This window comes from Melopsittacus undulatus, chromosome 1 (genome assembly GCF_012275295.1).
Source record: "Melopsittacus undulatus isolate bMelUnd1 chromosome 1, bMelUnd1.mat.Z, whole genome shotgun sequence".
Taxonomy (NCBI): Eukaryota; Metazoa; Chordata; class Aves; order Psittaciformes; family Psittaculidae; genus Melopsittacus; species Melopsittacus undulatus.
This window is the reverse complement of record NC_047527.1, coordinates 108,252,363-108,278,658: the sequence shown is the minus strand read 5'-3', so window position 1 is coordinate 108,278,658 and position 26,296 is coordinate 108,252,363. Positions and strand designations below refer to the sequence as shown.

The window sequence follows — 26,296 nt, the reverse complement described above, 5'->3', positions numbered from 1 at the left end:
CATGTTACTAAACGTTTTATAAATCTCTAAAAGCCACTCTAAACTTCTGAGCTTCAAAGAGTTCTCCCACTGACACAGTTAGCTTACCTTCAACTTGCTGTAGTCTACTGAGTCTAAAATAAAATGGACCTGAAATAAGTGTTTTCATGTGATGATTTTGAAACCTCCAGGTATAACAAAAAATTCATTATTCCTTCTTAACCAAGAGATTAATCGATCACACATCTGTTGTGAAGTGATTGGATATGAGCTGGCAGTGTGCACTCGCAGCCCAGAAAGCCAACCATATCCTGGGCTGCACCAGAAAGAGCACGACCAGCAGGTCGAAGGAGGTGATCCTGCCCCTCCACTCTGCTCTTGTGAGACCTTACTTGGAGTATTCGGTATCCTCCACTTAAGAAAGACATGGAGCTGTTGGAGCAAGTCCAGGGGAGGACCACAAGGATGATCAGGGGGCTCGAGCAGCTCACAGTTGTGTTGGGAATTTAGAGTGAGGCCAGAAACGTGAGGGCCTTCATAACATCGCTTGTGTGCTGTATAGGTCAACTGTGTTAGTTAGGGTTTAGTCAGCTGGAAATGGGTTAATTTCCTAAGTCTGGAAGACAGATATAATTAGCTCAGTATTTACTTTGAGATGTTTGTAACTGCTCTTCTAAAACTGCTTCAGATTTTTATGTATTTGGAGAGCAAAAGCTAACAAGTGAGGTCAGACACGGTTTTTCTGTAATGCCTTGAACGACAAGTGTTCCTGTGCAATTTTAGTGGGTGGTAAACTAATATGCAATGAACATCTATGGAATTTGAAAACTTGTTATTGTTTATACAGCCAGTAATAGATATGATGGCTTGATTAAAATATATAATGTGTAATACAGCAGCACTAAATTTAAGTATTTTAACTATTAGGTGGAAGTGAACAGTTGCAGCCAGAAGGGCAGGAAGATTTACGAGAATTACTGAAAAAAACACTGGAATTCTGTTTATCTAGGTATGTATATACCTAAATGTAGCAAACTGGAGGATAAGTAACAAGATCAGTACCTAATTTGGGATATGTGTTAATAGTTTCTTAGTTGTCACTTAAAACTGAGTGGAAAGGATGAGAATTTGGGGGAAGTAACACCTAAGTTCCAGAATATTGTAGAATATACCTTTGAAATCTTACATGAAACTTCTGGGCCTAAAACCTAAACTAGCAAATATATTGTTCTAAAGTGAGATTACTTACAAGCAGTTACAGATCAGGTGAATTTTTATGACTGCTACTGATGTTTTTTGATGCAAAATAAAACTGCATCAAAATTAAGCCATTTGGTAAGCTTCTTTTTAAGCTAATAATTTATAATTTGCATTGATACAAAAGCAGGATGTTTTTATGTGCATCTATAGATCCCTTTATATTCTAAGTTAAGGATCAATAAAACAAAAAAACAAAACAACAAATAAAACCACCCAAACTCACAAAACCAATAAATTAAGGGCTCTGAATCATACACATTCCACTATCGACTGATGCAAGGTCATCAAAGTAGTTTACTTGTACATAATTATTCTCAGTGCTTGTGTCTTGATAAAAGCATCCTAAATACATGTCTTACTAACCTAGAACAATTTCCAGTCTTGTGTACTCCTGCACAGCCAGTTACTCAGTGGTCATTTAGAGTAATGAACTTAACAATGTTACATTCTTGTGAGGGTAGTGTGCTGCCTGAACAGGAAGATATTTGAAGGAAAAATAAAGACATTTTCACATTTTTGGGGAAGTAAACTATGTAGGTAGACTGCGCAGTGGGTGAAAATGCTGAATACAAAATTCAGTGTAGGAGTCTGCCTTCTACTTTGTGAGGTTTTGTTTCATGTTCATTGGCAAAAGTTACATCTGTGACTTTTTTCTTTTTCTGTTCTAACAGAGAAAATCTTGCCAGTGACATGTATCTTATATCACAGATGGACAGTGATCAGTATGTGCCAATAATGACAGTAGCAAACCTTGATCATGTCAAGAAACTCAGTACTGATATGGATTTGATTGTCGAAGTGCTGAGATGTAAGTAAAAACTAATCCTTTGATGCTAGAAAGCATTTTGGTTATTGCCCTAAGACTGCTAATCTGGATTTTCAATCTCTTCCTTTTTTAATGTATTGTAATAAAATGCTGTTCTTTTTCTGTGAAGTATTAAATAGCGCAAGCAGCTTCCAGTTTAGACCATCACAATTATAGAACTGCAGTTTTATCAAAGCTACTTCGCATTTAAGGCATTGAGTAATGACCTATGTAAATGAGAATAATGTGAATTTAAATTGTGGAACGTGGTGGGACAACTCGCACTACTGGAGGATCACAGTGGGTGGCTACAGACTGTTTCATAAAGACAAGGCAGGGAAGAACAGAAGGAGGGGTTGTGCTCTGTATTAAGGATAATCTTGAATGTTTAGAACTCAGCTATGGCAATTGTGGAAGCCCTACTGAATGCCTCTAGATCAAGATCAGAGATCTTAGAGTAGGCATCTGCTAATGACCTCCAAACTGAGATAAGTCCAGTGAAGCATTATTTGGGTCACTTAGGCAGGCTTTGGTTCAACAGAAACTGGTTCTTATGGGTGACTTCAAATACCCAGACATCTGTTGGAAGAACAGTACAGCAGCTCACATGTCCATCAAGTCCGTGGAATGTGCAGAGGACTGCTTCCTCATACAGATGTCAGATGTGCCAGTCAGGAATGAGGCACTGCTGGACTTGCTACTCACAAATCAAGCAAACCTGCTGTGTAATATCTCAGTGATAGCACTGGCTGTGGTGATCATAACATTCTGGTGATGTGGCTGAGCACGCTGCAGGTTAGGACTAAGACAAAGTTTTTTAGATATTAGAAGAACAAACTTTGGCTTGCTCAGAGTTCAGCTGGGAGAGATTCCATGGGAAGCTTCCACAGAGGATAGAGGAACTAACAAATGCTGGGGGTTTTTCAAGAGCTCTCTTATGGAAGCATGAAAACTGCTCATCCCCTTTAAAGATAGGAGAACTAAATGGGGTGAGAGGCTTTCTTGGCTTAACTGTGAGCTTGTCAGTCAGCTCTAAACCAAGCCAGAAGCATACCAGAGATGGAAAAGTGGACAAATACCTGTTGAGAGCTCCAAGGGAGGGCATTGCCATGGCATGCAGAGATTCAGTTAGGAAAGCAAAAGCTCGTTGAAATTGGCCAGAGATGTCAAAAACTACAAGAAAGGGTTCTTCAGTTATTTAAAAAGCAGAAACATAAGAAAATATTGACCAGCTGTTACATGAGAGAGATGAATTAGTCACCATCAATGCTGAAAAGGCAGAGGTTCTCAAGACTTCTTCACCTCTGTCTTTACCAACATTGCTGAGGCTCAAGCTCTGGGAACAAAAATCCAGGTTGATGCAAACACAGACCCACCCACCAGTGAAGGGTCTATATATGAGCTATTGCAAGAGCTTGACCCCTACACATCAATAAGCCCTGACAATATCTGCTGAAGGTGTTAAGGGAGCTGGCTAGTGTCATTGCAGGGCCATTCTCCCTAAACTTAGAGAGGTAATGGAGATTGGGGCATGCCACAGAAGACTGGAACAAAGCAGATGCCACCCCAGACTACAAGAACTTGCATCAACAAGGTCATCACCAGCAGAAATAGGGTTATTATCCCCCTCTACTTGATACTTGATGGGCTACACCTGGAATACTGTGTTCAGTTTTAGTCTCCTGTAAACAAGAGAGATAAGAACAGGCTGGAAGGGTTTCAGAGAAGGGCTACAAAGATGATCAAAGGAATTAGAAGCCTGCCATATGAGGAAAGGCTGAGAGAACCAGGTTTGTTCTGCCTTGAGAAAAGAAGGCTCAGAGGAGACCTTTTCACTGTGTTCTTGTATTTAAAGAGTGGTACAAAGAAGATAGAGACTCCCTTTTTACAAGGAATTCCACAAAAAAGATGTGGGGTAGTGGGTACAAGTTAACCCTAGGAAGATTTCAGTAGGACACTAGAGGAAAACTTTTCACCATTAGAACAACCAGCGACTGGAATAATGTCTTAGGGAATTGGTGGATTCCCCAGTGTTGGATGCGTCTAAGATTCAGCTGGACAGGGTGCTGGGACATCTTGTGCTTTTGCCAAGGAAGGTTGGACCAGATGATCCTTGAAGTCACTTCTGACCTGATACTCTGCTAATAAATTGAGATTAAATTCTCAGGGAAGACTAATGGGCATAACCACTAATGTAGGAATCAAAAAAAAGCATGACTCAGTGTATGCCTCAGAATAAAAAGCTAATAAATTGGGATATTCAAGGCTGGAAGAGTAGGAAGAGTATGAAGATTTTAAGGAACATGATTGCTTAGCTTCATATGTCTGAAAGTATCCTCAGTCATCTTCCACTTGTTTCTGGATGTTCAAATATTTTGAACTTTAGCACAAGAAGTTTTGCATTGTAAAACTGTTCAGAGCATCTTTCAGTGTGCAGAGCTACAATTGCTGATAGCTAAAATACAGTTTTGTCTTTTCTCTCTTAGCATTGCCTTTAGTCCAAGTGGATGAGAAGGGAGAAAAAGTCAGGCCAAATCAGAATCGCTGTATTGTGATTTTACGTGAAGTACCTGAATCTACCCCTATTGAAGTAAGTATTTAATTGTTTAGTAAAGAATGCTTTTCCCTTAGGATTTGGAAGTTAGATTTCCTCCAGAATTCAATAAACATATCACATTTTCTTAATACATTGTTACTTAGTTTCTAACAGCATTTCTAAATCTTGGTTTGGTGCATGTGTGTGGGTAATAAATGTATTTGATAGAAGCTTGTTGCTTATAAGAAGACTGTGGTAAAGCGGGCAGCTCTGCAGAGGGCTTAAAAACTGAATGTTGTCTTAGGTAGAGGTAACTTAATTTTCTTGGATTCTGGTTTATCCATAAGCACGTAGTGCACAGCTCCTTGGATAAATGGCAAACGAAGATGAGGGAAGATAAGTCTTAGAATGAAAAATGCCACTGCTGCATGTTGAAGCTTGTTGGGGTAAAGTACTTAAAGCTTTGCAAACATTTCCATAATGCTGAGGATAGAGTTGTCAGCAGATCACTGAAGAGCTCCACTGGCTTGTGGAATGTGGCTTGTGTGAGAGTAGGCAACTTGATTCTTTGAAAGATACACAGTGCAAACTCTGATGTAGCTGGGACAATGTCTAACTGAAAGACTGAAAAACAGTGGTTGGGACATAGATTAAAACACCTTGAATTTTCAGAAAGGAGAAAAGGCAAAGATTCTTGATAATGTGTAGGTATTTTAATTTCCCCTCTTTAATTTTACAAGGAAAAATAAAGGTGCTAGAAGTTGTTTCTCTTGATAATGTTCATACTAAAGTAAAAAGTAGTGCAGTTCAAAAACTTACAGTAAGGAAGTGGCCTTAATAAGCAGGAGTATGAAACCAAATGCTAAAAATAATTGGAGGGAAGAACTTAGTTATGCTAAATACGTAGCTTAAAAATGTCAGCTGCTTTTAGCTTTCTGTATAATATGTAACCTTTCAAACACTGCCTAGGTTTTAATAATATAGATGTGTTTTTCTTTTGCCATCAGTTTGTCAGGTTGGACACTTTATTGGTGGTCGCTCTAAAATGCTTAACAGCAGCAAGGTTCGGAGCGTTCTTTATTTTCAGAAGACGTGGTCTGAAGTGTTTTATATGTTGAGTGTATAAATTTGCTAGACAGGAAAATCTAGACTCAACTGGCTACACTTAATGGGAAAAGTTTCTGCTTAAATAAAACCTGAGCATGCTACACTAGAAAATCTGACTGTATGACTTCTCAGATTGCATAGTTTTTTGATACTGCTCGCCTCAACTCTCTGACAAAAATAGTGTGCAAACAGATTAAAACAAATTAAAAAGTCCAAGACATGGCTTGTTTTCTGTAGAACCTAGCTGACTGGTCTTGAGTTAATGTAAACCCTGTTTCAAATACATTAATCTGTAGACACTTGAATTGAAGAGTGTTTCCAGGTTTCTGCTGAAAGGATGGGGGTGGAGGGGTGTTCTACCCTGTCTGGCATGCACAGGTTTTTGTGTGGTTTTGAGGACAAGGGCAATAGAAATAGATGGGTTTGGGCACTTGATGCCCAATTCAAGTGTTTCTTTATGGCCAAAATAGATTCTCTCCTGATTTAAAGGAACAGGCTACTTCCACTTGCAGCATGGCCTTAGATAACAATTGTTTGAATTTCTTCTAGTTAGTGGGGAGATTGGAGAGAGCTAAGATTATTTAACTGCAGGTGTTCTGAAGTGTTCTCAGTTCTGTTTTGTAAGCCTGAAAACTTTTTCTTACTGGAGTTCCAGTGTTCTTGTGCTTTAATTTGATGTTTTCTTCTGTCTATTAATTTATTTTTTTTCTCTCTCCCTTCTTATCAAAACCACTTTTTGTAGGAGGTTGAAGCACTTTTCAAAGGAGATAATTTACCTAGGTTTATCAACTGTGAGTTTGCCTATAATGACAATTGGTTTATCACATTTGAATCAGAAGCCGATGCACAGCAGGTAATGCTGGGTTTTTTGAAGCAGTTTAGAATATGAATAGACAAGGATGGGATAAGGGTTGGCTGACAAGACAGAAACTATATTGTAACTACATAACAATTTAGAGAAAAATACTTAAACCTCTAAAACCAGCAATGCTTCCCCTTAGCTAATATCCAGTTACCAGTACTATTAAACACCCTGTAAGAGTTTTATCTTGTTTGCATGTCCTGGTTTCCTGGGCAGAGCTATAATTTTTTTGTACTAAGGACACTGGTATTTTGGATGACAGATTGAAATGTTTCAATGGTAAGAATTAACATCTTGTTTTAATGCTAGTGAAGCCCTTCTGTAATGATAATTTAAGTCTTACTGAATGCAGATTACATTTCAGGGGTTTCTATAGTCTTAATGTTAGCAAGCACTTCAAGAATTATTGTCAGGATTAGCCTGTCAAAACTTAAGTTTCCTTTGTTTAAATTATACTTGACAAATTTTATAATTTTTTTAAAGGCTTACAGATACCTGCGAGAAGAAGTGAAAACTTTCCAAGGAAAACCGATTAAGGTAAATAGAGCTTTATGCTTTTCTTGGGAGGCATGCATGTATATGTTCTCATTTGGGGGTAGGTGGTCTCCCTGTGTTTAACGTAAATTTGTGGTCTGATCTCGGCAGCCATTTGACCTGGAGATCAGTTTTGAAACATAGCACGTGCCATTATACTGCACTTACTTACTGCACATGCCATTATATTGCACTATACTTTTTCCTCCTTTCTGGCAGCGGTATATCCATCCCCACATCAGGCCAGCATTCAGCTTTTCATACCTTCCATGAAGGGGAAAACAGTGACTGACAAATATGTCCAGTAAAAGTTTGAGAGATGCTGGTTTGAACTATTCTGATTTAATTTGAAAGGCTGCTGTAATAAATAATCCAATCTGCTTTGCAGGCAAGGATAAAAGCAAAGGCTATAGCTATAAACACTTTTTTGCCAAAGAATGGATATAGACCTCTGGATATGAACCTCTACACGCAGCAGCGTTACGCAACATCCTTTTACTTACCTCCAGTATACAGTCCCCATCAGCAGTTGCCATTGTACAGCTTAATTGGTCCACAGGCCTGGTCAGCCACACACAGCTACCTTGACCCTTCATTGGTAAGTCTCTTGATTATGAAACAGTTGCATTCTTTTGAAAGTTTTCTGTTGTTTAATTCTGAAGTCTTGAGGTGTAGGGAGTTGAATGTATCCTGAAGAGAGGAGTTGAAGATACTGATAGCGCTTGAAAAACAGCGCTTCAGAGTTGTTCCCGTGGTGCACAAGATTAAGTATTTGAAAATTGTATCTGGTCTTGGACTGCATTTGATTTTTTAAATTTATTTTTTTTAACCTTTTAGGTTTTGAAGCAGCTCTTTAGTAAAGATTATTAATGAGCCATTACCAGTAGAAATCTTCACTACTAAAAGACTTCTTAAAAGTCTACTAAAAATCTTCTTTACTAAAAGCCTACTTTTAGTAAAGGTTAAAAGCCTCTCTAGAAATTAGATCTTCAGAATATGTACATGAATACCAGAAAAAGCAATTCTTTTATGTGCTGAATAAACTTAATGGTATCTGATGAATAAGGATAACTTAGTATTTTGATTTTCCAGCAGGAAAATAAGTTCTAGGTTGACACGTTGAATTACCCTAACGTGTTGAATTACTCTATTTGCCATGTTCTTTAAGTAAAACATTTTCTGTGCAAAAGTAGTGTCTCTTTTGGCAATAAAAAAAAATTATGCTTAATTTTAAAAACATTTCTTAAAGGGGCTATTGTAAGCCTTTAGAGCTCAGGTAAGTTTAGAGCTTACTAGCAGTAAGGCTTTATATATTGTAATGGGACATCACCTGCATTGTGCAGTGCTGCTCCCAGCACTGTGATATTCCCATCAGAATTGCCTTGGCCCCTTTTAGTCAGCCTTTGTTACCCTACAAAAAACTCATATGAATATAGTTTTCTGCAATGACTGGGAGACTGAGGCTGTCCTGTGTGGAACCTCTTTTTCCCCTCTGTAAATGACTCTTTTCTTGGGGCTAAAAAACTAGGGTAGCAATGTTCAAGATTAGAAGCTTTTTAGAGTTTTTTTTTGGCAGAGGATTAAAGTGTCCTTGAACAAACTTCCTGTGTACTGAACAGCAAGCTAATTAAAAAGTTGGTGTGGTAAACACTTCACACACAGCAAAGGTAGCCAGGGTCTTTTCAGAGGAAGGCTTTTAAGGGGAATGAGGAATGTGGGGGAAACAAGGTTGTGTAGTGAACAATGTTATTCCAGGAGAAAGCAACCTTATTAAGCAGCAATGAATGTGATTCTTCCTTAGGATAAACAGGACTGACTTGCACAGTCTTGCTATGGGTTAATAAAGTAGTTGGGTGGCACTGATGTAGATTAATTGTCCACAGGTTCAAGCACAGCTTAGTGTGTATCTGCCTTACATCATCGTAGAACTTTTTGTATTCCAGAAAGCTTACTAGTCCTGGCCTAAGGGGAAGACATTACAAGTTTGCCAGCATTAAAGGTCTCATGCCTTTCTCATTAAAACCAGAAAATTAACTAGCAGAACTTTGCCTCACACTGTTTTGCAGGTTATTGTCATTGATTAGCTGCATTTTGTGTACATTAATGTATTAGGATGTTTCTTGAACCTTTTATAGGGAGAGCTATATTTGAATAGAAACTACTTGAGAGGAGAACAGGGACTATGATGAACAATGACACAGGAATAATTCTCATGAGAGAGGGTAGCACTTTGTATGTGTAGTTGTGTGCAAAGGTCAAAGCTTCTCTTCTGCTTCAACTTAAACACTAACCATGCTATGTCTCATGTTTAATTTGAGATTAAATGCATGTAGTAATGTGGGCATACAGTTTTAGTTCTGAAACTAGAATGTGGCAACACATGTCCTCAATTCTAAAACTGCCTTCTTCTTCATCAAGTACTTAATAGTATTTGAGGAAAGATCTAGTTTGTCCTGCTTGTTTTCCTTTAGTATGTTCAATGTCTTCTCATTAGATTCAGTAGTTGCTTATTAGCTTTGAATTTTAGTGTTCAAATTCAAACTATTAAAGCAGAAAGCAGTATTTGGATGAAACTTTGTTCCTAAAATAGCTGTATTAAACTCCTAATAGGCATTTTTTGGAGCCTGAGGTAGCATTTTTTGATAGGTTAGGCTGTCAGTAGCTTAGCATGACAGCTTTAGTGTTAGAATTTATTTTCCATTGGCTAGTGATTTACTTTTGCTTTTGAAAGAAAGGTTAAACAAACCTAAAGGTACCTTTATAGGAAACAGTCTTAATCTCAGCTGTTTCTCATAATTTTGTAAATGTAGAAAGGGTGCTACACAGAAGTCTTACTGTTTTGCATTTTAGTTATTTTCAGGGGGAGAAGACAAGCAAGCATTTGCTGTTGCTAATATGAATGTTTTCTGAATGGAACTCATTCATACATTAAAGTGGAGAAAAGTGTTAGTGAGGTTGGAGAAACATGTACTATGAACATGTTTCAAATTTTGATATACCTTGTTAATACAAGACATAGATATGCACCCACCTCAAAATCGTTTCCTAACGTTGCTTCTTTGTGCAGCAAGGCACTAATTCACGTTTCAAATAAGTTGACAAGATGTGAAAAGAATCAAATGTCCACCTAACATCCACTTACTCTCTAGGCTTTAATAGGTGTCATGTGGAAGATAAGTAGAATGAGGAACGAAAACGATGTTTTTTGGATTTAGGGAGGGATTCACATGTAAGTTGTAATTACAGGCTTTGTAGGTTAGAGACTCTGACAAAGCAGGATCTCTGTACTCTGAAGTCATGTACAGTATGGTGTGAAGTTGCATTACTTACAGCCATGAGTTTTGGCTCAATGTTTTTGAATCCTTTTAACAAATTATCAGCACTCGAATATATGTAGTGGCTGTCTCTCAGAAGTCAGCATTTTGTCAGTTGGTTACAAGGCACTGGACAAATTCTCTATAGCTGTTTGAGCCAGTCTTTTAAATACTGCCCTGCAGAGAACGTCATAAAATATGTGGATAAGCAAAAAATAGTACTTTGTAATTATGAGCATGCAATATATTCTTTAGGTAACACCATTTCCAAATGCTGGATTTATCAACGGGTTCACATCTCCAACCTTCAAGCCTGCTGCTTCTCCATTGACCACACTCAGACAGTATCCTCCCAGGAACAGGCAAGTTCAACCATTTTTTGATAGTATACACAAGATTTTATTATCTTGCATGTGGGGGTTTAATCTGCTTACTTCAGTAACACCTAAAAATACTTGTGAAATTGAACCTAGTGCAAAGTTAAGTGAGGCCAAAGGGCAGATTTTGCTGCTCTTGTTAGTGGATGTATTGTTTCTAAATGGACTGTCTGAAAGCTGAGAACTTGTCTGTTCCATGATTTAGGGTATTCAGGTGAAATATTCTGAATGATGGCGTGTGATCAGCAGGATTATTTGTACAGTATTTTCAGTTTCAAGTAGTTTTGAACAAAGCCATAGTTGAGAGTAGACAGTGAAAAGGTTAATTTGGTTAACTCACATGACCTGTGAAAATTAATATTTATCATTCTTATAAACAAAACGTGCGATGAAGGACTAAATTACTTCTTCTGAATTCTGTGTATGGACTTAGGCCTCAGAAGATCTCATAGTACATATGTTGAAATGACTTTTGAATTTGTAGGAATCCTAGCAAGTCTCATATACGACATACAATACCCAGTGCAGAGAGGGGACCTGGGCTTCTAGGCAGTCCTACAATATTCGACTTTTCTGCTGATCGTTTAATCAATGGCGTCAGGAGTCCACAGACGCGGCAGCCAGGACAAAACAGGACACGAATGCAGAATGCCACTACGAGTTATACCAAGAGGGAAGTGGGAACTGGACGGATGGAGCAGACCAGCGTTGACTCGTCTCCTGGATTAGGTAGAGGAAGGTAAGTGTACTGTTGTTGTCCTCTGAACAACCTGTATAGCTGCTTCTTAACTACTTCTTCTAGTAAAGAGGTGTGGTATTAGTACTGTTCTAATCAGTATTTTAAACTGAGACTCCTTCCTCAAAACTGAAATCTTGGAAAGTACTTCAGAGAGTGCTAAACATGGAACAAATGCAAAGTGGACTTGCATGCTTTCATACCAAATGAAAATCATTAAGGGCAACCAATGAACAGTTTACAACTGTAAGATCTAATTCTCTGTCCTTTCTTTGTGTTGTAAGAAAGTTTTTGCATGTTATTTAACTTTAGTGAAGCAGTTCTGCCCATTCCATTGTTCAACAGTGTAGATTGTGCTAGCAGTGCTCATTGTTAGTTTTTTCAGTTTAAAGATAAGCATTTTTCCCAAATTAGACATTTAGAACAGAGAGGATGGGTTGGTATGGAGGGATGAAAAGAATTATATGCAATTAAGAAGGCTGTTTTTATGCATTTAAAACAAAAACACAAACACCTAAAACACCTCCCACAAAACAACACCTCCCTCCCCCCCAAAAAAACCCCAACCTAACAAAACAAAAACAAAGCAAACAAAGAAACACAGAAACCCACGCCAAGGGAGCTGAAAGTTGGTGGCACCTATATTAATGTGAGAATTTAGCAGGCTTGTCTGGATTTTTTCAATACAGTTCTAATAAGTGCTTTATAAAAGTACTGTGCAGCTTTGAACAAAGGCCATGTTTGTGTCTCCAAGTAAATTACATTCAGTGACTTACTAAATTGGAAGGTAACTTGAGTCTTTTGTAGATGATCTATATTAGACTTGTATTGCATCATTACAAAATTAAGTGGGGAATTTGTGCAAGGATTGCAATACTTCTATAATCTAATTTGACAAATTGTGTTATAACTGGTGAATAAAAGTAGGATTAAGAACCTAGGAAACAAGTTACTTCAAACTATAGCCTACAAAAATGTACAGGGTAATAAGAACTTAAATTTATATTCTGAAGCTACAGTATTGAATATATTAATAACATTAATAGTCAAACTTAGAAGATATATTGCAGCCAAGTCAGAATTCATTGGCAGATTTTGGAATGTAGCTTGGATGTGCTTTATCTCAATTGAAAGTGGTTATCTGTATTTCAAAAGTTACATAGGTATATAAAAAAGGAAACTCTCACAAAAACCCCAACCCAACAACAAAAAAATCCTTTGCCCATTGAAGGGTTTTGTCTAAACCTTCCATGTAATCTGCACTGAGATGTTTTTAACACAGGAATTATTTGTAACCATTGTATTCTTATGCTGACTTGTATTAAGATCCACACCTTTATTTTAATGAAAGATTGCTAGGAATTTTTCCCCAAAACACTTTTTTAATAACCTGTCTAGAGTGAAGATGGATGAAATAGCAATGTGAATTAACTTCTCCCATTTTCACCAGCTGCCTTAGATGCATTTATAGGCAAGGTTCTAATAACTGCTTTCTTTCCCTTAGGAAAAACTCATATGGATACCGAAAGAAAAGGGAGGACAAGTTTACAGTGAGTGTTCATGATCATTTTCATTTATCTTAAAAACAGGGTAACAAGTCAATAGTATGGATATTATGTGGAGTAGCAGGTGAGGTAAGTTATTGCACAAGCAATTGTATTGTCACAGTTGACTGAAGACAGCAGCTCATTAAAGTCACATCCGTTTACTGCATTTGGGTATCGGAGAGGGTTGTCATTTAATGCAGAAATCAGAGGAAAAGTTAAAATTATTATTTTATAGTAGCAAAAAAAATCCCTGTTGATATTACTTTGTCAGCATGCCCATGTTTACATTTAGGGAGAGCTATATCGCTAAGCTGAAGTTCAAAACATTTGATAGTTACTGTTCTGTAAATGTTGAACATGTTATAGATCCATGTGTCATAATGTGTAGCTAGAATGTTAGTTAAGTGGTCAATTCTGTTTCTTAAATGCCTTTGCAAGTACCACTTGGTAAGATTATACTAAGACTATAGTTTTGGTAAACTGAAATTCAAAGTGAATACTTAAATAGCCTTGATACTTGAAAAGGTGGAACTAGGCATTGTGTAGAAGGAAAAAAAATATGTAATTTTCTGGTAGGACTTAAAGTTTGGTTTGATAAAACCAGGTGCTTCTCTGCAGTTCATTTTTTCCACACATGGCATGTTGATGAAGTAGAATTGTTATTTCCCTATCATGTTAAAATTGCTAATTCAAATTAAAATAATCCCACTGCATGAGCCATCATAGCACTTAGAAAAAGGTCCGGAATCATTGCATTGTGATTTTTGTGGCTCCTGCTGTCGAGTAGCCTTAGGGGTCTTAGGTAAAGGAGCATCAAGTTTTGGGAAGCATGAAGTGACAAGTGGTTCCTTCCCTTTAGTTGCTCTTAGTTCTTGTCAAACTTCTCGGAGCTTGGTGAGATCAGGTTACATGTAGGATTCTCAGTACTGCTTTCTTTTGCCCCTTCAAAGCTACTTGAACTTTTAGCTTGATGTTTTCCTATCACGAACTTTCTCTGTCTTTGAAAGAGCAAGGAAGTGGTATAGGTTAGGCAAGTCAGTGGCTGGAGTGAAAGAATTACCTTGGACGCTCTTACTGACCAGACAGGCTCTTCTCACTCAACTTACTCTAAAGATTATTTTAACTTTGAATATAAAAGTGGTAGGCCTGAGTTCTTTGCAGACCCACAGTTCCCTTCTCTCAGCACTAGCCTTTAATTGCAGCCTCTGCAGCCAAGTTCTTTCTAGTCTCTTCTGGCCCATGAATCTTTAGCCTTTACTATCCAGTGATGTAACTTCAACAGAGGTGAGAGCTGCTGGGAAGGAGTGTACTCCGAAAGATTAACAATTCACCCCTCTAGACTATGGAAATAATTGAATCTGGGATCCTATTTCTTGTGTGATTAGTGTACATAGGACATAACTACAACCAGTTGTATTTGAAAGGAGTGATGACTTATTTGAGGTTGTTTTTTTTTTTTTTATAAAGGAAAAATTCTAGAGAACATGCATGCTTGCATGGAGAGCGTGAGCCATTCTGATCAGATTGTATCTGAGGCTGTAGACATAAGCCAGTTACTCAATTATTCAATTTTATGCAGTTGGCAGCCCAAAACCCATTGAACTCCTCACTAGTTTTACTAATTTAAGGGGTTAATGGTACTTGTCTCTTTATGTTGCATTTTTCAGGACTCATACATATAACTTAAAATGTTTGTAACATACGAAAGTATTATCTATTGCAGGGCTTTAGTCCTCTTTAAGAAAATGAACTGCTTTGATGTAAAGAATGATGCTGGAAGAGAAAAAAAACCACCCTAAAAATCAAAACCCCACAAACCCAAAAAGGTTGTTCCTCTTGTGGTTTGAGCTGGATAAGTGTAGTCTTTCTCTGACCCTTTGACAGGTCACCTGTCTTCTGTTATTGGACCTTTGCAGTCTCCATTGCTGTACCACTCTTAAATTGTTTTCAGGGGGGTAATTCTGTGTGAGTAGCAGTCCTAGGAGTTGCAGTTGTTTTTGTCTCTCTATTCTTTCCTTACTTCCTTCTCAGCACATACTTCTTATGATATGAACTGGAGTCTGTGAAGAGACCTCAAGGGTGGTTTTGTAGGTGTTGCTCTTCATGAGGAAGAAGGGGAAAAAGGTTTAGTAGAGCAACAGCTTTCTGTCCAGAAGCATTCTTTTCACATTTAGACCATCTTGCTGTATACCTGTAAATATTTCCCTTTTCAAAATAGGCATTGTCTCAGACTACTTTGCACTTGGTATTCTGCAGCAGAGATCACTTTAGCACAGGCCTGAGCACAGTCATGACACAGATGAGTTAACTGGTAAATTCACTTATAGCATATTACAAAAGGGATTTTACTTTTCAGTGTAAATAGAATTCAACTTTACAAATCCTTACAAATGCTTCTCACAAGTGATCTTGAACTGTGGTGCTTTAACTCCGGAACTCTGTTTGTAATGCAAAATAATTGCATTTAGCCTATTGATGTTTCGTTTTCTACCTGGGGCGTTGTTTTTCTTAGATTTAATTAAGAAAAATTCTTTGTGTTTCAGAAATTGTTCTGCCACTTATCTTGTATTTTTACAAAGTTAACCGTATAAGTTAAAAAGAGGGGAAATGCTGTTGTCTACACTACATGCAAGGCATGCTGTCCCCCCATTTCTTAATGTATCTGAATGTGGTCAAGGTTCTTGACTCCTGTCCTTCATTCAGAGTGTTACCAACTGCACGTAAATGGGCTTTGTATTTCTATAATATCATCATGTCTAAACCAGACCATTTTCCTTTCAATGTCAGTGCAAGATCTATCCTGAAGGAAGGGCTAGCAAGAGGACTTTTTCTTACTATACCAGTGTCAGTAAAGCTTATGCATGTGATATTTTTAACAATGCTTATGTATTCCCAGTTAAATATTTTAAGGGCAACAGTGGAAAATGAAGGCTTTTGTTCCTTGGTACTGTGTGGTTTTTCTTGGGAGGTGGGATGAGGGAGGCCTCTCTAGAGCTTCACAGAAATAAATCAAATGCAAAATACAGTTCAGAGTCCCATGTCTGTCTTTCCTGTCATCCAGCGCAGTAACCTCAACACATTATTTCTATTCCAGAGAGGCCAAACACAGTCTCCACCACCCCCAAAACCTCCATCTCCTAGCTTTGAATTGGGTTTATCTAGCTTTCCTCCATTACCTGGGGCTGCTGGCAATTTAAAGACCGAAGACCTTTTTGAAAACAGACTGTCCAGTGTGGTAATAGGAACGACAAAAGAAAGAGTGAGTAGCCAGTGTTCGCTTTTGTTGGGAAAACACATTTCATGCTTCGTGTTTTAGAGTTTGGTGGCTTATATGTAGAAAAACATGGGGTTTACATGGGTTTTAAGAAATGCTTTTAAAAACAGCTGTCAAATGATGTGCTGCTGCCTTCTTCACTTACATCTGAGAAGTTGTTTGGTATTCTCTTTGAAATGGTGTGGAATATGGGCACCAGTGTAAATAGATATTAATAGCAGGGATTAGAAAATATGCTCTTTGCTGTTCATAATTACCTTAGGCTTTTTGATCGACTCAGGTGAAAAATGTGCTAAATTTTCCTCCTTTTTGAAATTGACTATTTTGAGTTCTATATAAACCACTTGAAAGTGAAAAACTTTTAAGCACTGAAATATAAAGAAGCTGCCTACAAAATCTCAGTACACTAGGTATGATAGCTGGAACAAGAACTGTTCCCAAAACCAGCTGGATCTCAGTGTTGTCTTAGTGCTTAGAAATATAAAAATATATCAGAATGAGTTGGCAACCACTGCTTTCTAGATGTAGTAGAGATACAGCTGAAAATTAATGTTTGGTAGCTTTTCATAGATTTCATTCTTGGAACCGTCTCTACCATGCCATTTGTGAGTGACGGTACATTCTCCTCCAGCAAGACTTGTATAACTCTGTGCGCTATGGAACAGTTTAGGCTGTGGAAGTTAGTGTTGGCTTTTTTTTTTTTTGCCATCTCTAGTTTAACTCGTGTTTTCCTGGGTGTACCACAGCTGAAGAAGTTAACCCCTGGATATAACAGTGGAAAGCAACCTGTGGAAACACCAAAATCTCTCATGTCTCATCTCTACAACTAGTCTATTGCGGAAGCGTTTTCTTTGTTGCTTATGTATCAGACCTGGGTAGGGAGAGTATTTGTTGGGAAAGGAAAGAGGAAGCAGCAGAGCAGCGTGCACCCAGTGATTGCACAGACAAGCTATGTATTCTGTCTCTTGCAAGTGGTAATAGGGACAACTACTTTCCAGGGTTGCATTTAGGGGGGAATGTGCAGGACAGTGGCATAGTAAGAGCAGTGTTTAATCTGGAGTACTGGCTGACAGTATTCCAGATTGTAGTCTGGTTTTGGATGAGATCTGTTTTTAAAAATTTTACCCCTATTATTCTTGAAGTGTTTTTTGACTATGCTATTCCAGGTTTTAAATATAATTCCAGCACTTCCTAGTGATACTGCAGCTGAAAACCTATTCCTCCTCCCATTACAAATCTAGCACTTGCTTTGTACCGTGATTGTAAAGAACTTGCACTTCTCCGCTGTGGAGGCAGTCAGTTGGGCACTGAGGTTTTATGATAGTGCAGTGTGCTGTCACATTCAAAAGCTTCCTTTGATTTTTCCAGTATCTTTTTCTGGCTTGTACAAGTTAGTCTGTACCATTGTGTGGAAGAAGGGGATTGCACTGTCTTTCCTTGTTTGTGTTAATAAAAAATAAGTTAACAGCAAACTGACTCCAAAGAACAATTGTGTTCTTCTGCAAAGGTGTTTGTGTTAACATTAGAATATTACTAATGAACACAGGTTGGTTCTCACCTTGAAATCAAAATCTTTTCATGTCACCCGATGTAGTTGAAGTAGTTACACATGCTACTCTTGCATTAGAGATGGGCAAGTCCAGTGTACAGAAGCTAAGTGAATTTAAGTTGTCTAATTTACAACAGATGTTATCTGAGCCTCATATCCTTATGCTTTTCACTATGTGGTGCTCTTCTAGGTGTAGCTCTGGAGAATGGCATTCATTCCATATTTCCCAACTGGGAAACTGTAGCATTGTCAGGTCAGAGGCTGAGTATTTTGGCCTAGGAACATCACTTGTATATCTGCTTGACTTGAAGCTATTCACACTTAACCATGTACCTACAAGTTTTCATGGTCTTGGGCTAGAGTACTCAGCAGTTTACACTTACAAGTTTTTTGACACACTATTAGAGTAAAAGCATAGAAGCTGTTCTCATTTATAAAAATCCACTTTTTAAGGCTTTTACTTTGAGTAAAAATAGGCTTAGATCTGCTGTAGTAATCTATGATGCCTGATTTAAAAGTGTCATCAAACACTGTTTTAATTTGTAACAGTGACCACAGCAGTGTTGTGTTTTATGAGCTTTGAATGGTAGCGGGGCTGGTGGCAAGGGGTGGCTCGTGACTATCTTCCTTCTTCTGTGCTTGTGTTCTCTTCCATTGCTGTCCCTTCTGCTTTTCAGAATCTGTTCTGGTTCTGGAGTCAAACAGGTCAAAAGCTATATACTTTAAAAAAATGTTTATAAATATTAGAAATATGTTTTTCAATAGATGGGATCTTTTTTCTCATTTTGCAACCATTTAAATTCATGTGTGCGTATTGAACATTTGTCCTTTACCTGGAAGCATATCACTTGGCGCTAGCAGAATCCTTTAAGGGCTGTGGAAAAAGCCTCTTTTGCTTGGTAGGAAATCATGTTATAGAATAAGAAAGGGGCTTCTAAATGATGGTGGTATCCTAGTTAGCAAAACTTTATTTTTTTTTAAGCTTAAGGGGTTTTAGCATCAGCTATTGGGAAGATGCAGAATTAGAGCTTTGAAGAAGACAGTTCTTAGTGCATAAATCTAGGAGACTTGTCTTAATAGGCTAACTACGGTTATGCAAACAGGCACAAAGTCTGTTTTATCATCAGCAGGTGCAAAATTCTCAGGTTGAAAGAAGTAATTTTTGTCACCCAGATATGTCCCAAAGGGAGCTAAACTTCAAAATTTCTGGGAAAGAGGCACAATGTATGAATCATTTGTCTGTGTTTCTAAATAATCGTAAAGGAAAGAACTTACTATTACAATACATACATTGGATCCTTCTGTATGTATCTCCCTATAGTTACTTTATTTTTATAAATCAACTTGTAAACTCTTCCTGATAATGTTAATTTGCAGGCAAACCATATTAATTGGATACTATGATTATCCTTCTCTGCCTTTTTTTGTATTCTTCTTCAGAACGTTAATGTAGACGCAAGTACAAACACTATTCCGTCGGGAATTCCTCGAGAGCCCGTGTTGCCAGTTTCTTCTACATTGCCCAGGACGTTTGAAAGGTCTCCTTCGCCACCCCAGTCTTCTGAGTAAGCACTTAATTACATGGCTATAATTATTCTGCTTTGAATCACATTTGCATTTTCTTTCTTCAGATGGCTAGATGGAACACTGTACACAGCTATTAAAATCTTAATCAGTGAATGAATTAATATTGTGTATTGTAGTAAAGGCAATAAAGCTTAGTTTCTGAACAACATCTTAACAGTGGTTCAGTTATAATAGTCATGCAGCAGGCAGAAGCTTAGAGTTGTGTTTTAGTCTCTGCAAGTATTTAAGTTTAATGAATACCTTACTACCTTGTATGTAGATAGCAGTGAAGTATAGAGAGCAAACACACAATCCTGTGGGCAGAACCATTGTATATATACTAAAGAAAATTTTCAGTAAGACTTTATTTGGCACATGCAAATAAAATTGAGATGTATGAGTAATGAAATCAAGATAACTGAATAACCAAATGGTATCAGAATGTCACAAATTACAGGTAGTGTCAAGTTCCACAGGAATATCTCTTTTAATATTTGATAGCATTTTCAAATGTAATGCTAGTCACAATTTGCTAGGCAAATTATAGCTATAACTTTTTATAGTCATACTTGGATACTGTTTTAGACCCATTATTAGATAATTCATCTGTCCTGAAGTTTCACTTTTCATGAGCCTTGCTTCCTGCTGGATGCTTACAGGGACTGCAAGGTTGTGGATAAACCGCAGAAAGAGACACAGAGCACAGAAAGGCTTTCTTCTTCCACACTCAGTACTGCATGTAAATCGGTACAAGTCAATGGGGCTGCCACAGTAAGTGACCTTATTACTTCACTTTCTCTTAATGATCCAGTTTGATGCATTTAACAGAAAATTGCTTACATTGCTACCCAGTGTTGCTTAATCATGTGAGCCCAGCATCCTTAAATGTGAGTTTTGGTGGCCTCATGATTACTTTCATGACACAATTATGAAATTAACAGCACAAAAATGTTCAAGATAACTTGGTGAATCATGGAGTTTTACCTGCATTCTCTTCTTGGTAGAATGAAGTTAGAAGTACTAATAAATATGTTAATATTTCAAACAGAGTATTCATCATCTTTGAGCTTTTTTAGAGTTTGCTTGAATCAGAAGTATTTTGTCATTATCACAGAATCCCCTTTTTCTGGCATACTGGTTTGCATTTTACCTTGAACCTTATTGTCTGCATAGCTTCTGTAAACATTATACTCAAGCCCTCATCTGTGTGTTTTAGTGCGGCGGTCTTTGGGGACAAAGACTTTATTTTTTTGCTCATGGAAGTAAATTACATTTTCTCAGGATCCTTAACTCTGCTATCCTGTTTGCTTTTGATTTCGCAGGAACTTCGAAAACCTAGTTATGCAGAAATTTGCCAGAGAACAACAAAGGATCCTCCTACGTTGCAACCCCAGAAAGACCAGAAGCCAAACACTGTAGCATGTGGGAAAGAAGAAAGAAAGCCCACAGAAACAATAGAGAAAAACAGAGAACCTCCTCCTGCAAAGTCACATCCTGGACAACCCAAAGACCAGAGGAGACAGTCAGGACGCAGATCGTCCCCTCCAGCTGTTGGCAAACGCTTAAACAAAGAACAGAGTACCCCTCCAAAATCTCCTCAGTGAAACTTAACACCTGGGGGATTTGAAAAGAGGTCTGCTTCCCACAAATTAAACCCATGTTCCCACTAAGATACCTGAGAATGAGTTGCTGGTTAGGAGCTTGCAGTGATAGTAGGCATATAACAATGCCTGCAAGTTATTTTTCTGTGAAATACTTTTTCCCCTCTTGAACAAACATTCTATTTTTCTGGATAGTTCTGGATAGTTGTTCTGAACCTTACATTTAGGTTGGTGCTTAATTGGAGGTGAAGCTTAGTGTGATTATTTCCTTTCAAGATGTAAAATATTTGTCTTAATGAAAATCAACTTTTTATTAAGCCTTGTGGCTGTGTGAGTGCAAGCTCTGTATAGTAAGTTTTTTCTAAACTGTTAAGCAGAATGTGCTGCTGCAATATTTTTAATAAACTGGTCTGCAAGTACATATCTTAAAGTGTCCAAACGACTGATAACGGCAGCTAGCGTTGTAGAGTACAAGGAAGTAGATACATTTTCCAAACTGGTATGTGACCTTGAAGACTTTTTTTCTTTTTATTGGGCTGCTGTACTAAGTGTCAGCAAACGAACTTGCACTTTTAGGTTCAATGAGAGTTGTTTCTAGCATTTTTAAGAATTGACTCTTTTTTTGATGTTTTGCACACACAAAATGAATCCTACGGAGCACCATAGCAGTCTTTCTAAAATATTTCCTTTTGTGACTTACTGCAAGCAAGTAACCATCTTCTCACTCCAGAGAAAAACTGATGTTATAATTTGCAAATACAAAGCACATTGTGAATAGAAAGAATTAAGTCTGAGCTTCTATGGTGGTGAAGCCTGTTAGTGGATGTTATCAGGAGAAAGCCCTGTAGCCTTCTTGTGATAACCATAGCTTCCCTGTGCTTGTAAGGGAGTTAACTGAGTCAGCGCTGTATATTCTGGTTACCCCTGTGCTCTGTGTAGGCTTTTTTTTAACCTCTGCCCCAAGTGCTCTTTGAAAGAGTTCATATCGTAGTCAGCCTTGTGTTGGCATCTTCCTGTAACTACAAGCATTGGCATATGGCTTTAAATTTTTCAAGACGTGAGATAATGGTGTTTGTTTTGTGTGGTGGAGGAAGAGATCCCTGATGTTTACCTCTGGGATGAGGTTTCTCACTTATTTACTTTAGAAGTGATGCGCTTTCTGAAGGACAAGGATGCACTAAATTAGCAAGTTTCTAATAAAGTTGAATATAAATTATTTTTGTTTTAAAATGCCTAAAATTTTTCTTTAAGTGTTTAAACTGCAGGAAGTTCAGACAAAACTCATTCCTGCTGACTATGACAGTACAGTTTATTCCACAAAAGTGTTTATTTAAACAACTGATTTTTTTTTAAAGAATTATTTCCATCCAATATTTAAAGACTTGAATTTTATTTAAACTTGAAAATGACTTTGCCTTAACTTTTGTACAAGACAGCTTAGAGTTAATGAGGTCTGACCCCGTGGAGGGTTAGCGTGAGTGGAATACAGAATTACTCAGTTACAGTATGTATCTATTGTCACTGGTCTTACTGGGTAAACATACTGTAGTACAGGAACTAGCAGCAGTTTTTGTAATATACCTTAAAGATCTTAAACAGTTGATCTTTTTCAGATTGTTGAAAAACCTGTAAATGCAAATAGTCAATACTGTATTAAATATGTGCACTTGGAAGTGTGTGCTTTGCTTGTACAGTTGTAAATAATCAGAACATATAAAAAGGTACCCTAAAGAAAAAATCTGATAAAAATTATTGATATTATAAATGTTGCTGTTGAGCTGGATGTAGATAAACTAAATGTTGTGGTTTGAATATTACTTTAATTTGTTGTTTTTTCTTTTTCTTATTTTATTCTGGTGTGCTGAACTGACTCTGCCTCTTCACTGCAAAAGGGAAATGGAATGAAAGTCTTATTTGAAAGCCCTCAAATGTTTTCCTAAGTCCCTATAGAAACAAGTGATTTAACCAATTGAGAAGTGTTCTGCGATGTAAATAGTAAATTTCAGCAGTCAAAATGTAATTTTTTTGTCATTAATAAAAACACATTTAATTGGGGAAAAAACTTTAGACTGCTAGAAAAATATACACTGAAGCCTACTTGTCTGCTTTCAAGAGTATCAGTGCTTTCCTTAATGTATGATTCATAGAACTGTAAAATAACTATAGAAGTTGACTCCTGATAAATTTCCTATTACAAGTATCAATTGGTAACTAGTTGACCTTTAAAATCCAGCCTGTTGTATGCTGCAGAATAGGGCATGCTGGAATCTGTTGATTGTTCTTGTTTAAAAAGAGTCAATGCTATGGGAGGAGATAGAACTCTGACAACATCACCAAAACCGCTCAGCTAGTTCTGTCATTGGATTTTTAACATGTTTCTCCTTTCCCCAGTGGCAGTGGAAGTGGTGGCTAGATTTGTGTATGGTTTAGGCCAGCTGTATGGTTCATTTTGTTTGTCTGCTGCAAGTGAAAGGCTTATCAGCTGCAAACAATTGCAAGTGGTTCCTTACAGAGACTGTGTACAGCTAGTCATGATGCTCAACTGGTACCTACGGTGATATATGGAGACCAGGGGGATGTGTTGTACTGTTCTAATGTATTCTGCTGCCATTTGTGCTAGGTCAATACACTGTAATTATTGCTTGCCCAGCAACAGTCTGTTGCATCGAAAGTTTAAACCTTCCTCTGATGTGGTTTTTATAGCTTTTTTAAAAGAAAAAAGTGACACACCAAATAGCTGTGTAATATACAACTTATCCGTACTGCATTTTACTTTGAGATTTTGGGGGTTTTCCGCTCAATGACAAAATGGAGTTTCTGGAGTAGAGTTGTGAAGTTGTATGCAGACTGTTGCTACAATACACAGAGATTAAAATGTGGCTTTTAAAATGCAAAACCTCCCAAAAGCAGTAGCTGAGTTCAAGGTACAGGGATACAGGAATTAAAATTGGCATTTTACCTTGTTAGGAGTGTGTGATGATGCTTTTTTAGTTTTGAAAACAAGTCAGAATGGGGTCTGAGACTCCTCTTCCAGTAATTATAGAACCAAAAAAACAAAGGTTGCTTTTAAAACTTAATGTTTCAGATCAGTCCCCCACCACGACGCTGTTGTTTGCCACTTAGAAAGCTGTGAACGGTGGCAAATTTTTTACGTTGCTGCATTATCCTTCATGGGCTCGAGCAGTTGGCATAGAGAGGCCCTTGTTTGAGCGTGGTGCAGCATATCAGGAGCAACAGCTGACTGTAATGGTGCATACCTATCTCTGTATCTCCTCCAGCTAGCTACAGTTAGGGATTCTTCTGTGCTTTGTAACCTATTACACTAATAGCAGCAGACAATCGAAGACTTCTAAGGAGACCTAACAGCTGCCAATTCATGGAATAGAAGTGTAATATGGGAGCCTTCTTGAGGGTTTTTGTTTTTGTTCTTCTTCCATTAAGACTGGAATCAAGCTTACATGTAAACTATCAGTAATTTAAGTTTCCTTTTGTGTCATAAAATGTAAAACTGTCTAATTTGAAAAAATATGTAGGTTAAGAAAAATAAAGATTTAGGCACTGTTGAATTCCTGATTTTTTTTAATTAAACCTTTCTTCAGCAGTATTTTTCACTACCTTTTGTCTTTTGCTCCCATTTTTGGAAATGATATATTTCTGATTTTGGGAAAACAAAAATCTTTGCTTGCTTTACTGTTCAGCACAGCTGTTGTAACCGTCACCTAAGGCTATGCAGCAGCAACAGGAACACCTGTACTCGTAACTGCAAAGGCAGTAGTATCTATCTCATAGGTAACTATAGTTAACTTTTCTAAACCAAAAAGCTGGTGTCATGCATTGTTTATTAGAGGTTATAATCTTCATTGGTGGATTCCTCAAATTATTAGAAAGGGTGTTGGCTTGGCTTTAAATGTGGGGTTTAATGTTTGGGTTAGAGCTTTGGTTGCATGGCTCTTGAATCCAGAGATGTCCTGGGATTATTTTTGGCTTTGGCTGGTTTTGGAGATTATCCTGGTCATGCCTCTAAGGAAAGAAGAGCTTCTGGGATATCCTCCCTCTGAGTAAAAGATTTATTGTGGAAATACTTTAAAACGTTTTTCCTTTTTTAGATTTGTTTCTTATTCAGCTGCAGCTGACCAAGTTTAACCATGGATGTAAGCACAAAGTACTAACAATTACTGGTCTTTATAACCATCTTGGGAAGTATTGCAATATTATTCCTCAGGTTTCTTCCATAAGCTTCTGGTCAGGTTATATGCAATTGAGTATCCAGAGATTACTTACTGTCCAGAAAGTGTGACTCGTTCCTTTTGATCTTAAAGCTTCTTTAGAAAAAGATTTTACACAGTTTTAAGTTTTCTAATGCTTTTATTTCACAAACCTGTGGAAATTCAAACACATTGATTTTTCATGACCAGACTTACGAGTGCAAACACATCAGGGAAGTGACTGAATTTCAAATGTTGCTGGTTTACAGGCGTGAGTGACATTGTCCCCGTCATCTCTGCTTTCGGGAGAATAAGCTGTGCGGCACTAGAGCACCCCGGTGCCATCCAGTTACAGTAGCTCAGTTACATCCACTTGGATATCCATCTCTCATATAATTCCACGTTCAACTGAAGTTGATAAGTAGACGTTTGCTCCTGTTGAGGTGACACATGGAATACCATTACAGAACTGTCAGCAATGCGGTGAAGAGGCTGGCCTGAGCTGTGCTCTGTCCCTCCTGTCGGCTCCGGCACCGTCAGGCCCCCGCTGGCATAGGTCAGAGCTGCTGCACCATCGGCAAGATGGCGGAGGGGACAGGAATGAGCAGTCGGTGCCCTGAGGAGACTGGTGTGTTCATGCCTTGGGCTGAAGCTAACTGAGTATTGGGACAACTAGCTTATGACAAATGGAAGGTAAAGAAAAAACTGCCTTAAATGTAGCTTTGCTTGCTCAGGTGAACATGGCTCGGCCCATTGCACTTGGTCGTTTTCAAGCCTTATTTCCACAGTGGGGAAAAGGGAAGGGAAAGGGTCTGGGTTTTGCTTTAGTCTTCTTGAGTATTCTTATGTATGAGCTGTAAATGTCCTGAATCTTTGTATGGTGATAGATTACTAGAAGTCTGTGCATGTCTTGTCACAAATGGCTTGGGAGCAGTTCACTGTTTTGCAAAATGGAGGGCAAAACGTTCATGTGCTGGGGGAACGGAGTCTGAGAGAAAATCACCCCTAATCTCTCCTACGGTTTGAAGAGCAAATTGCTCTGTG

General features: G+C 37.9%; 1 protein-coding gene across 2 annotated transcripts in view; it reads left to right on the top strand.

Annotated features, from left to right (window-relative positions):
* Positions 1–24,613, top strand: part of LARP4B (La ribonucleoprotein 4B) — a 56,686-nt gene extending 32,073 nt beyond the window's left edge. The window contains exons 5-17 of one of the 2 annotated variants that reach the window (XM_034062083.1): positions 907–988; positions 1,911–2,047; positions 4,531–4,634; positions 6,430–6,540; positions 7,033–7,086; positions 7,472–7,681; positions 10,653–10,759; positions 11,376–11,513; positions 13,015–13,060; positions 16,152–16,316; positions 19,321–19,445; positions 20,106–20,217; positions 20,769–24,613. In XM_034062083.1, coding sequence (XP_033917974.1) covers positions 907–988; positions 1,911–2,047; positions 4,531–4,634; positions 6,430–6,540; positions 7,033–7,086; positions 7,472–7,681; positions 10,653–10,759; positions 11,376–11,513; positions 13,015–13,060; positions 16,152–16,316; positions 19,321–19,445; positions 20,106–20,217; positions 20,769–21,050 — 1,673 coding nt within the window. In that variant the 3' untranslated portion in view covers positions 21,051–24,613. Of the gene's footprint in view, positions 1–906; positions 989–1,910; positions 2,048–4,530; positions 4,635–6,429; positions 6,541–7,032; positions 7,087–7,471; positions 7,682–10,652; positions 10,760–11,258; positions 11,514–13,014; positions 13,061–16,151; positions 16,317–19,320; positions 19,446–20,105; positions 20,218–20,768 lie in introns of both variants that reach the window. The other variant, XM_034062077.1, reaches the window with a different exon arrangement.
* Positions 24,614–26,296: the final 1,683 nt, after the last annotated feature.